Source organism: Ovis canadensis, chromosome 21 (assembly GCF_042477335.2).
Source record: "Ovis canadensis isolate MfBH-ARS-UI-01 breed Bighorn chromosome 21, ARS-UI_OviCan_v2, whole genome shotgun sequence".
In the NCBI taxonomy this organism is placed as follows: domain Eukaryota; kingdom Metazoa; phylum Chordata; class Mammalia; order Artiodactyla; family Bovidae; genus Ovis; species Ovis canadensis.
Window position 1 is genome coordinate 42,605,034 of NC_091265.1, and position 13,357 is coordinate 42,618,390.

At 39.4% G+C, this 13,357-nt stretch overlaps 2 protein-coding genes across 2 annotated transcripts; both read left to right on the forward strand.

Moving 5' to 3' along the window:
* Positions 1 to 4,981: 4,981 nt before the first annotated feature.
* Positions 4,982 to 5,905, forward strand: LOC138426752 (putative olfactory receptor 10D4). Its single transcript, XM_069565520.1, has one exon. It carries the CDS (start codon positions 4,982 to 4,984, stop codon positions 5,903 to 5,905), a length of 924 nt encoding a protein of 307 aa, XP_069421621.1.
* Positions 5,906 to 11,812: 5,907 nt separating this feature from the next.
* On the forward strand, positions 11,813 to 12,745 carry LOC138426754 (olfactory receptor 10D3-like). The gene has a single exon (XM_069565521.1). It carries the CDS (start codon positions 11,813 to 11,815, stop codon positions 12,743 to 12,745), a length of 933 nt encoding a protein of 310 aa, XP_069421622.1.
* Positions 12,746 to 13,357: the final 612 nt, after the last annotated feature.

Here is a 13,357-nt window from a genome sequence, read left to right on the forward strand (position 1 = left end):
GAAACATGGGATACAAAACAACAACATGCTGCTGCTGCTGCTGCTAAGTCGCTTCAGTCATGTCCGACTCTGTGCGACCCCATACATGGCAGCCCACCAGGTTACCCCGTCCCTGGGATTCTCCAGGCAAGAACACTGGAGTGAGTTGCCATTTCCTTCTCCAATGCATGAAGGTGAAAAGTGAAAGTGAAGTCACTCAGTCATGTCTGACTCTTAGCGACCCCATGGACTGCAGCCTACCAGACTCCTCCGTCCATGGGATTTTCCAGGCAAGAGTACTGGAGTGGGGTGCCATTGCCTTCTCCAAAACAACAACATACATTAATGTAAATATATATTCTCATTAAAGTTGAAGATATATGCAAGCCAAAGCTGACTGAACTCCAACCACTTTTCTAAGCTCCTTTTAAATCAGTGTTGTAATGACTGGAATTGCAACAACAACAAAAAATTAAGCTCTTTAAATCTTTCCTAAATGTAAAACTTTAGTATAGCACACAACATAAAATTTTATTTAGAACACATGCACACAAACACACACACATACACCAGTTTATAAAATCTACTGCATCGTCAGGAACAGCATCAACAAAACAAATAATATAATTAAAGGAGGGGTACAGAACTTAAATATATACTCAAAACTATGTTTTTTCCAGTAGCTATGTACAGATGTGAGAATTGGACCATAAAGAAGGCTGAGAGCTGAAGAATTGATGCTTTCAAATTGTGGTGCTAGAGAAGACTCTTGAGAGTCCCTTGGTCTGCAAAGAGATGAAACCGGTCAATCCTAAAGGAAATCAATCCTGAATATTAATTGGAAAGGCTGATGCTGAAGCTGAAGCTCCAGTACTTTGGTCACCTGATGTGAAGAGTTGACTCATTGGAAAAGACCCTGATGTTTAGAAAGATTGAAGGCAAAAGGAGAAAGGGTGGTAGAGGATGAGTTGGTTAGATAGCATCACCAACTCATAAGATAATGAATTTTAGTAAACTCCAGGAGATAGTAAAGCACAAGGAAGCCTGGCATGCTACAGTCCATGGGGTCACAAAATGTTGGACATGACTTAGCAGCTCAACAACAACAACCATAACAATGGATTATATCTCTTCCTAATATTTGTGTTTTAATGAATCATAGGGATAGTAATTATGAGATGCACAAGCCCCTTGAAGATTTCTTGGAATTACTTACATACAAAGTAAAATATTCAATTTATAGTAAGGGAAGTTGAGTAAGGAAAGATTGGGGCACATAATTATAAATCATTTCAGTGCTGGGCTGATTTTCACTAATTCAGTAAATGCTTTTCATAGTATAGAAATTTAGGTTACAAGCTGAAACAAAATAATTAAAACTATGGATATATGTGTGTATATATGTATATATATTCAGAATTCATACACTCAATTGTTTAACATGTGACACAATCCAAAACAACACAGTTTTGTGTGGATAATAATGATGGTGATTTTGAGATATTAAAAAATTTCTGAAAGTGTTAGTCACTCAGTTGTGTTCAGCTCTTTGTGAGCCCATGAACTGTAGGGGTCTATAAGTACTAGGATATAGTTAGAATCATCACCTATGGTTCAAGAAATCAAAATATTCATATGCTACAATATGCTTCATCAAAATGTAGGAATAAAATACTGACTGTTGCACCAGCAGAGATCAGTCTCAAAAATGCTGTGTTCAGTGAAAGAAGCCAGACAAAAAAGGAACATATATTTTGTGACTCCACTAGTAAAAGGGCAAATTCATAGAGATGGAAAGTAAATTGATTGCTTAGTGCTTGGGGTAGGAATGAAAATGACTGAAAATGTGTATATATATATATACATATATATATATAAAATGAGGGAATATATATGTTATATATATCATATATATACTTATTTATGTATATACATACATACTGCATATACATATATATATATATATACATAGTATACACATAGTATATATATTATGGGGGAAATGTTCTAAAATTAGATTGTGGTAATGGTTGTACAACTATTAATACATATTCTTTGTAAACACATTCTATTAAGTTGTACACTTAAAGTGAGTACTGTATGGCATAGACATTGTTTCTCAATAAAGCTGTTTAAAATATTAAATAAATCATTGCTTGTCAAAAAATTTTAAGTTTTATGATGACATGATTCACCATCTTCATTTTGAAAACAAAGCTAGCAAATAAGAAAATGAGTAGAAATATAAGACTACATTTACATTTAAAATTAAGACTAAAATTATTCATTCCATTTTGTTAGAAGTGATCATAAGTTTTAAATGCAGACAGATTGATATTCAAATCTAAGTTTTGTGATTGGCTTTTGGAGTACACTTTGGTAATTATTTAAACTTTTCCAGCCTTATATTTATCTTCAAAAAGGAAATAACATCTACTCACAGGGTTGGTGCAAGAATGAAATAAAGGAGTCTTGAAGAGTTTAGTTAAATAAAATAGGATGGTATGGGGAGGGAGGAGGGAGGGGGGTTCAAGATGTGGAACACGTGTATACCTGTGGTGGATTCATGTTGATGTATGGCAAAACCAATACAATATTGTAAAGTAATTAACCTCCAATTAAAATAAATAAATTTATATTAAAAAATAAAATAGGATATTCTCAGTAAGAAGTAATTATGATTTCAAAAGCATAGAAACAGAAGACTTCTGAATTCCTTAGCATAAGAAAAAAGACAGTGATTATTAGGATGTTTTGAATACGTAAACCATTGTCATTTTGTGTGATCTCAAAGTGACTTTAGGTATAACATTTTAAATAGATCCACGTGCTTGTTTCATTGAACGGCCAGTAAAAATAATGTGGTCACAGCCCTACCTAATTCTACCTTAGGTGTTCTGATCCTTTCTCTACACAGTACTTAGCAGATTGATTCTTAAAACATAAATTGGACCAAAATAGAGTAGTTAAAACATGCTAGATAAAGACTAGTAGTCATCATAAATGAAAATGAAGAAAAGAGTTTTTATTTTATTTATTTATTTTTATTTTTTTACTTTACAATACTGTACTGGTTTTGCCATACATCAACATGAATCCTCCACAGGTGTACATAAGTTCCCAATCCTGAACCTCCCTCCCACCTCCCTCCCCATACCATCCCTCTGGGTCATCCCAGTGCACCACCCCCAAGCATCCTGTATCCTGCATCAAACCTAGACTGGCGATTCGTTTCTTACATGATATTATACATGTTTCAATGCCATTCTCCCAAATCATCTCGCCCTCTCCCTCTCCCACAGAGTCAAAAAGTCTGTTCTGTACGTCTGCGTCTCTTTTGCTGTCTCGCATACAGGGTTATTGTTACCATCTTTCTAAATTCCATATATATGTGTTAGTATACTGTATTGGTGTTTTTCTTTCTGGCTTACTTCACTCTGTATAATCAGCTCCAGTTTCATCCACCTCATCAGAACTGATTCAAATGTATTCTTTTTGATGGCTGAGTAATACTCCATTGTGTATATGTACCACAGCTTTTTTATCCATTCATCTGCTGATGGATATCTAGGTTGCTTCCGTGTTCTGGCTATTATAAACAGTGCTGCGATGAACATTGGGGTACACGTGTCTCTTCCAATTCTAGTTTCCTTGGTGTGTGCCCAGCAATACAGCCACTATGGAGAACAGTGTGGAGATTCCTTAAAAAACTGGAAATAGAAAAGAGTTTTTAGAAAAGGATAAGGTATTAATTGAGGCAGTTGAGAAAGTGATATTGGGAAATTATACAACTAATTATAGAAAAAAGACATTTTGTCAACACCAGATGGGATTATTGCCTTTCTAAGTGGTTACATTCCTAATCTCCAGCTTTTTCTTTAAAATCAGTTCTTTCAAAACAGTATCACTGGGCAATTTCAAATATTTGAACTTAATGGATGGCTCTCTACTAAAGGAAAAAAGTGTTCAAGAGTTACTGTTAATCAAAGGGATTTGAAAGTAAGCAAATGTTTTGGCATAGTTACATTTTAGTCTAAGAATTAATGAGATAGAGTAAAGTAAAGAAGTGGAGGGGTAAAGGAGGAAGGAGGGGAAAGTCTCCAGTCTAATTGCTTCCTCTGTTCTACAGATATCTCCTTTGGGGAGATGGCCCCAAAGGAATACCCAAAATGCCTATTCACTCTTCAGGGAATGAATGCCACTCCTCTGACAAAGAGGTGTGTTCAGCCTCTCTGGTTTCAGAGCCTGGCCCTCCTGTTTCATAGCATCTAAAAGGAAAGGAAACCAGGAGGGTGGATGTGGGGCCTGGATTCCAGTCCAAGCCCACTCTTTCCCTTCCATCTGTAGGTACCTTCTTTCTAGAACGCTCTCTCCTCATCTGATGGGTTATACATACTAGAGGCAGGTGAGAGAAGATGGGAATTGGCTCTATTAGAATTTGGGCTAAAACTGACTTAGCTCACTCCATGGATTTTCTTAAGATATTCCCTAATTAATGACGCTGAGTCTTGAAAACCTTAACTGTATCCATACATATTGTCATATTGCAGATGTAAATTCTATTGAAAGACAGAATTTTATGTTGAAAGAAGATAGTTGTTTTTAATATTGCTAATTGCTTGATGCTTTTGCCTGCATTAAGTATTATCATTTCCATCCTGTTCTGTATTATCACTAGATGGTTTTCAGTTTTCTGCTGTTTCAGTTATGATGGTGAGAGCATTTTTGAGAATCATTCACATGAGTCAGTTCGGGACAGTTCAGCCACGCAGTCATGTCCAATGCTTTGAGATCCCATTGACGGCAGCCCACCAGGCTCCTCTGTCCATAGAATTCTCTGGGCAAGAATACTGGAGTGGGCTCTCATTCTCTGCTCCATTTTTATGTATAGTATATAGATGTTATCCCTTTCCCCTGGGTCTTGTGCAGGCATTAGTGTTTTGGGGAAAGCTCATTTCAATGAGACCACTGTCTGACCTTCCAGGTGTGACTAGATGTGAAGATGAGGAATCACACTCCAGTAACTGAGTTCCTCCTCATGGGAATCCCTCACACACAGGGGCTGGAACACGCACTCTTTGTCTTCTTCCTCGCCTTCTACCTGCTCACTCTAGTGGGGAACCTGCTCATTCTCCTGGCCACCCTCACTTCCTCCAACCTGCACACCCCCATGTATTTCTTCCTGGGCAACCTGTCAGTGTTTGACATCTTTTTCCCTTCCGTGAGTTCCCCCAAAATGATGCTCTACCTTCTGGGGCAAAGCCGGACCATCTCTTACCAGGGCTGCGCCTGCCAGCTCTTCTTTTATCACCTCCTGGGCTGCACGGAGTGTTTCCTGTACACTGTGATGGCCTATGACCGCTTTGCCGCCATCTGTCACCCCTTGCGGTACACGGCCATCATGAACCCCAGGGTGTGTGCCATCTTGACTCTGAGCACCTGGATGGGGAGCAGTGTGCATGCGTCTGTCCTCACATTTCTTGTGTTTAAGTTACCCTACTGTGGCCCCAAGGAGGTGGGCAATTTCTTCTGTGACATCCCGGTTGTGCTGCCCCTGGCCTGTGCAGACACCTCTCTAGCTCACAGGGTGAGTGTCACCAATGTAGGTGTTGTGGCACTCCTGTGTTTCCTTCTTGTCCTCACTTCTTATACTCGCATCGTTATCTCTATATTGAGAATCAGCTCCTCAGAAGGCAGGCACAGAGCCTTCTCCACCTGCAGTGCCCACCTGACTTCTGTCCTGCTCTTCTATGGACCCGTGATCCTCATTTATCTCCGGACTGCCTCCAGCCCATGGTTGGATTCTGTGGTTCAGGTATTAAATAATATTGTTACCCCATCCTTAAATCCTTTGATATATAGCTTGAGAAACAAGGATGTGAAGTTGGCTCTGAGAAAAGCACTAATCCATGGAGTACATACCTGAGGAGTGTAAGCTTTTCTGTCATTATCTCTCCTTACAATTTTGCCTTGTATTTGTCTGGGGCACCTAGTCTCTTATAGTTGGTGTGACTGCTAAGTGCGATGTGGGACAAGTAGGTTGAATTAATTCTTTATGATCAGTGTGTATATATTTATATAAAATTTTTTTCAACAAAATCTTTTACAGCACTTACCATGTGCTAGGCAGTATTCTATGCACTTTACAAGTACTGGCACATGTTTTTATTATCACATGGAGTAGATATTATTATCCCAGTTTACAGAGGAGAATATTAAGGCACCAAGAGGTTAGGACAGTTTTGCAGTGTCTCAGAGATAGAAAGTCACTGAGCTAGGATGTGAATGCAAGGTTTTTAACTTTTTGCTAATGCTTCCACTGTATTGTCAGAATTATAACATAAATGCTTACTTCTTTTAGGGACTTCTTTTCAATTTACATTGAGTATTCTCCAATTTTCCAAAAAAAAATCTGTAGTTTATTAAATTTGTTCCATTAATTTTATCACTTTTTAATATATATTTTAATAAATGTTATATATTTCATCTTGATATAAAGAATTTCTGTTACATTCCAGAAGCCAGGTGATATCCATGTATCTACTAACATGTATTTTAATAGGTCATCAATCTTAGTTAAGTATATCTGTTCTTTACTACAGTGATTTGAATTCTATAATAATGACTGCAGATTTTCTTTCATTAAATTAAGACTGAGTTTGAATTGCAGAATTCCTGAACCTTCAAATATAATCATCTTTTTTCCCTTATATAAGTAAATAGATATGAAGAAAACAGGAAGACTGTGAAAATTAAAGTGACCTGAAATTATGCATTAATGCTACCACTGAAATATAATCACCATTAACATTCTGGCATTTGCTCTATCTCTCTCATTGGTGACTAAATTAGAACTAAATTTCCTGACTTCCTCTTTATAATTATTTGTTATATATCCCTATTATTATATACCTATCTGCTGCTGCTGCTGCTGCTAAGTCGCTTCAGTCGTGTCCGACTCTGTGCGACCCCATAGACGGCAGCCCACCAGGCTCCCCCATCCCTGGGGTTCTCCAGGCAAGAACACTGGAATGGGTTGCCATTTCCTTCTCCAATATCTACATATGTATATTTATGCAGTTGTAGTCACATATGTGGGGCTTCCCTGGTGGCTCAGTGGTAAAGAATCTGCCTGCAATGCAGGAGACCCGGGTTCTATCCCTGAGGTGGGAAGATCCCCCGGAGGAGGGCGTGGCAACCCATTCTAGTACTCTTGCGTAGAGAATCCCACAGATGGAGGAGCCTGGCAGTCTGCAGTTCTTAGAGTCACACCGAGTTGGACACGACTGAAGTGACTAAGCAGCAGCAGCTGCAGTCATGTCTATAAATAAGTGTATAAACTGCTCACGTGCACATTCATGTCAGATTCTTTTCAACCCCATGGACTGTAGCCCATCAGGCTCCTCAGTCCATGGGATTTTTCAGGCAAGAATACTGGAGTGGATTGCCATTTTCTACTGCAGTGAGTCTCTTGTGTCTCCTGCATTGACAGGTGGATTCTTTAACACTGAGCCACCAATCTTGTTTTAACAGTGTATCAAGCATTTTCAGTTGCCACAGTTTTTAACCAGTTTTATTGAGATAAAATTTACATACCAAATAATTCACCCATTTAAAGTACATGAGTCAGTGTTTTTTTAGTATATTCACAGATATGTGCAACCATCCCCATGGTGTGTTTTAGAGCATTTTTATCATCTCAAAAAAGATATACCATTTAGCTATCATTCTGTTATTACCTCTGTCACCTTTGACTATAAGCTATCATTAATCTGCTTTCTCTATCTATAGATGGACATTTTAATCAAGAGAATCACATAAAATGTGTTTTTTTGTGTGTGTGTGTATGGCTGTCTTAGCATAATGTTTTCAAGGTTCATCCATGTAGTAGCAGGTTATTTATTTCCCTCTGCACCTCTCCCCACTTCATATGTGATATGACTGTCTCTTGTTCTCTTGATTTCTGAGGCAACTATATGTTATTAAATGCATCTGTATTTACAGTTGTTCAGTCTTTATACCAGATTAACCCTTTTATTATTATAAAATATTCCTTTTTATCTCTAGTAACATGTTCTGTTTTAAAGTCTATTTTGTCTACTAATCTAACCACTTCAACTCCCCCGTTGTTTCTATTTGCATGACATCTCTTTCTCTACACTCTTATTTTCCTTCTGTTTGTATCTTTTTATTTTTTTAAATTTAAATATATTTATTTTAATTGGAGATTAAATACTTAAAAAAAAGTTTTTATTTTTAATTAATTTATTTGGCTGCCCTGGTTCTTAGTTGCAGCATGTGAGATCTAGTTCCCTGACCACGGATGTGAAACCAGACCCCCTGCATTGAGAGCTCAGAGTCTTAGCCACTGGACCACTTGGGAAGTCTCCTGTTTTTGTCTTTGAATCTAAAATATGTCTCTTATAGACAGAATGCATTTGGATCACTTTTATGGTTCAGTTCAATGATCTCTGCCTTTTGATTGAATTTTAATCCATTTTTAATGTTAAAATAGATATAATTGGATTTACATGTGATATGTAAATATCACGTTTACTTTTTGCTTTCTATATGTGTCATTCCATGTCTTTTATTGTTCTTTTATTTCTCCTTTAAAAATTAATTTAATTAATATTTTTAGCATTCTTAATTTCTTTAAGGGGTTTTTAACTATATTGTTGGAATTATTACCTTAATAGTTGCTCTAGGGCTTACCATGTTATGTCTTCAGTTCGGTTCAGTTCAGTTGCTCAGTCGTGTCCGACTCTTTGCGACCCCATGAATCACAGCACGCCAGGCCTCCCTGTCCATCACCAACTCCCAGAGTTCACTCAGACTCACATCCATCAAGTCTGTGATGCCATCCAGCCATCTCATCCTCTCTCGTCCCCTTCTCCTCCTGCCCCCAGTCTCTCCCAGCATCAGAGTCTTTTCCAATGAGTCAGCTCTTCGCATGAGGTGGCCAAAGTACTGGAGCTTCAGCTTTAGCATCATTCCTTCCAAAGAAATCCCAGGGCTGATCTCCTTCAGAATGGACTGGTTGGATCTCCTTGCAGTCCAAGGGACCCTCAAGAGTCTTCTCCAACACCACAGTTCAAACGCATCAATTCTTCGGTGCTCAGCCTTCATCACAGTCCAACTCTCACATCCATACATGACCACTGGAAAAACCATAGCCTGGACTAGATGGACCTTATGGCAGAGTAATGTCTCTGCTTTTGAATATACTATCTAGGTTGGTCATAATTTTTCTTCCAAGGAGTAAGCGTCTTTTAATTTCATGGCTGCAGTCACCATCTGCAGTGATTTTGGAGTCCCAAAAAATAAAGTCTGACACTGTTTCTACTGTTTCTCCATCTATTTCCCATGAAGTGATGGGACCGGATGCCATGATCTTCGTTTTCTGAATGTTGAGCTTTAAGCCAACTTTTTCATCTCCTCTTTCACTTTCATCAAGAGGCTTTTTAGCTCCTCTTCACTTTCTGCCATAAGGATGGTGTCATCTGCATATCTGAGGTTATTGATATTTCTCCCAGCAATCTTGATTCCAGCTTATGCTTCTTCCAGCCCAGCGTTTCTCATGATCTACTCTGTATATAAATAAGCAGGGTGACAATATACAGCCTTGACGTACTCTTTTTCCTATTTGGAACCAGTCTTTTGTTCCATGTCCAGTTCTAACTGTTGCTTCCTGACCTGCATATATGTTTCTCAAGAGGCAGATCAGGTGGTCTGGTATTCCCATCTCTTTCAGAATTTTCCACAGTTTATTGTAATTGTTGCTGCTGCTGCTAAGTCACTTCATTGTTAGGGAGATGCAAATAAAATTCACTTTGCGATATCACCTGCACCCATTAGAATAGCTCTTACTGGGGAAAAAAGCAAAATAGAAAAGAGATGTGGAAAACTTGGAAACATTGTGCACCATTGGTAGGAATTGCAAAATGGTACACTCTCTATGGAAAGTAGTATGGTGATTTCTCAGTAAATTTGGAAATAAAATTACCCTATGATTCACTAATTTTACTTCTGAGTATACATCCAAGAGTCCTGAATATTCATACTTATAGTGTGTTCATGGCAAAATTATTCACAATAGGTAGGAGGTGGAAGCTATTTTTGCCCATTAATGACAAATAGATAATCAAAATGTGGAGCATACATACATATTGAAAATAAATAAATGCTTTTACATAATTATATTTTAGTCTAAGATTTAATGAAGTAGAGACAGTGAGGAGAAGAAGGAAGGAGGGGAAAGTCTCCAGTCTAATTGATCCCCCTGTTCTACAGACATCCCACATGGGGAGAAGGTCTCGAAGGAACGCTCAAAACATCTATTCACTCATCAGGGAATGAATGCCACTCCTTTTCCCAAGGAACATAGGCACTGTTGGTCTGGATTTTCAGGTCTGAGTGACTTAATCTAAGAGGTGCATTCAGCTTCTCTGGTTTCAGAGCCTGACCTTCTGTTCCAGGCTCTGAAGGAAAGAAAGGAAAGAAAGCAGAAGGGTGGATGTGGAGCCCAGATTCCAGCCCATGTTGCCTCTTTCCCTTCCATTTGCAGGTGCCTTCGTTCTGGAACGCTCTCTCCTCATCTGATGGGTTATACACACCATAGGCATGTGAGAGAAGATGGAAATTGGCTCTGTTGGAGTTTGGACTAAACATAGACTTAGCTTACTCCATGGGTTTTCTTAAGATATTCCCTAGTTAATGACGCTGAGTCTTAAAAACCTTCATCGGGATGGCATATATTGTCATATTGCAGGCATAATTTCTATTGAGAGACTGACTGTGACATTGAGAGGAGATAGTTGTTTTTATTGTTGCTAACTGCCTGTTGCTTTTTCCTGAATTAAGTATTATCATTTCCATTGTGTTTCACTGTATTTCCACTTAGTTGTCGATTTTTCGAGTTGACGATGGAGAAAGCCTTTTTGTGAATCGATGACATCAATAGATGTCAAAGTGTTGCAGGGGCAGATCAGCCTAAGTCAAATGCTGTGTGCAGTAAAGGAGCATTGGAATCAGAATTCAGTACCTTGAGGGAATTTTCTAATGAGGATAGGAATTTGCAGCATTATATTAGGGGTTTTATATATATTAAAGCATTATTCTTCATTAGAATCAAGTTCAGTTGCTCAGTCATGTCTGACTCTTTGCGACCCAATGGACTGCAGCACGCCAGGCTTCCTTGTCCATCACCAAATCCTGGAGTTTGCTCAAACTCATGTCCATCGAGTTGGTGGTGCCATCCAACCATCTCATCCTCTGTCATCCCCTTCTCCTCCTGCCTTCAATCTTTCCCAGCATCAGAGTCAGTTCTTCATATCACGGGGCCAAAGTAGAATCATATTATTAAATCTTAGAATCATAAGATATTATTAAACTATTAACCCAGATACTGAGGATATATGGAGATTTGTTATCTATTTATTTATTAATTTTAATTTTTACTTTATTTTACTTTACAATACTGTATTGGTTTTGCCATACATTGACATGAATCTGCCACGAGTGTAGAAAATCACTGAGTGGGAATTACATTGGGCATTTAAATTCAGATAAATCTGAGGCAGGATTTATCTCGTACCCTCTGCTCTATTTCTCTTGTGCTAGCTATTATCCTTCAGCAGATACAGATGAATAATGGCTGAATGTCACTCATGAATTAGTAAGGACTGGACTGACTCCCATCTAGAAGTTTTTTTATGTATAATACATAGATATTATCCCTTTCCCGTGGATCCTGTGCAGGTATTACTGTTTTGGGGAAAGCCCATCTCAGTGAGACCACTGTCTGATCTTCCAGGTATGACAAGGTGTGAAGATGAGGAATCACACTCCAGTAACCGAGTTCCTCCTCATGGGAATCCCTCACACACAGGGGCTGGAACACACGCTCTTTGTCTTCTTCCTCGCCTTCTACCTGCTCACTCTTGTGGGGAACCTGCTCATTCTCCTGGCCACCCTCACTTCTTCCAACCTGCACACCCCCATGTATTTCTTCCTGGGCAACCTGTCAGTGTTTGACATCTTTTTCCCTTCCGTGAGTTCCCCCAAAATGATGCTCTACCTTCTGGGGCAAAGCCGGACCATCTCTTACCAGGGCTGCGCCTGCCAGCTCTTCTTTTATCACCTCCTGGGCTGCACTGAGTGTTTCCTGTACACTGTGATGGCCTATGACCGCTTTGCCGCCATCTGTCACCCCTTGCGGTACAAGGCCATCATGAACCCCAGGGTGTGTGCCATCTTGACTCTGAGCACCTGGATGGGGAGCAGTGTGCATGCGTCTGTCCTCACATTTCTTGTGTTTAAGTTACCTTACTGTGGCCCCAAGGAGGTGGGCAATTTCTTCTGTGACATCCCGGTTGTGCTGCCCCTGGCCTGTGCAGACACCTCTCTAGCTCAAACAGTGAGTTTCACCAACGTAGGTGTTGTGGCACTCCTGTGTTTCCTTCTTGTCCTCACTTCTTATACTCGCATCGTTATCTCTATATTGAGAATCAGCTCCTCAGAAGGGAGGCACAGAGCCTTCTCCACCTGCAGTGCCCACCTGACTTCTGTCCTGCTCTTCTATGGACCCGTGGTCCTCATTTATCTCCGGCCTGCCTCCAGCCCTTGGCTGGATTCTATGGTTCAAGTGTTGAATAATATTGTTAACCCTTCCCTGAATCCTTTGATATACAGCTTGAGAAACAAGGATGTGAAGTTGGCTCTGAGAAAAGCGCTGATCCAGGGAGTACACATCTGTGGAGTGTAAGCTTTTCTGTCAGTACCTGTGATTATAAATTTGCCTTGTATTTATCACGGATGACTAGTCTCTTAGCATTGCTGTGACTGCTAAACAATTTGAATGGATTTTTTTTTGTGATTAGCATGTATATATTTATATAATTTTTATTGAGCAAAATCTTTTACAGCACTTACCATGGGCCAAGCACTATTCTATGCACTTTATAAGTAGTGACATATGATATTATGATAATTATCACATGGAGTAGATATTATCATCTCAATTTACAGAGGAGGATATTAAGGCACCGGAAGGTTAAGAGACTTTTGCAGTGTCACAGAGATAGAAGGTTGCTGAGGTAGGACTGTGACTGCTAGAGTTTTAACTTTGTGCTAATAATGCTTCCTCTGTATTGTCAGAAACATGTGTGTGGGTATCCTGTCATGTATGACTCTTTGTGACCCCATGGACTGTAGCCTGCCAGGCTTTTCTATCCATGGAAGTTTCCAGGAAAGAATGCTGGAGTGGGTTTCAGTTTCCTACTCCAGGGGATCTTCCCGACCCAGGGATTGATCCCGGGTCCGTTGCATCTCTTGCATTGGCAGGAGGATTCTTTACCACTGTGCCACCTGGAAAGCT

What these genes read in the sequence shown, in the direction of transcription:
- LOC138426752 (XM_069565520.1), top strand. Translation starts at nt 4,982, where the DNA reads ATGAGGAATCACACTCCAGTAACTGAGTTCCTCCTCATGGGAATCCCT.
- LOC138426754 (XM_069565521.1), top strand. Translation starts at nt 11,813, where the DNA reads ATGAGGAATCACACTCCAGTAACCGAGTTCCTCCTCATGGGAATCCCT.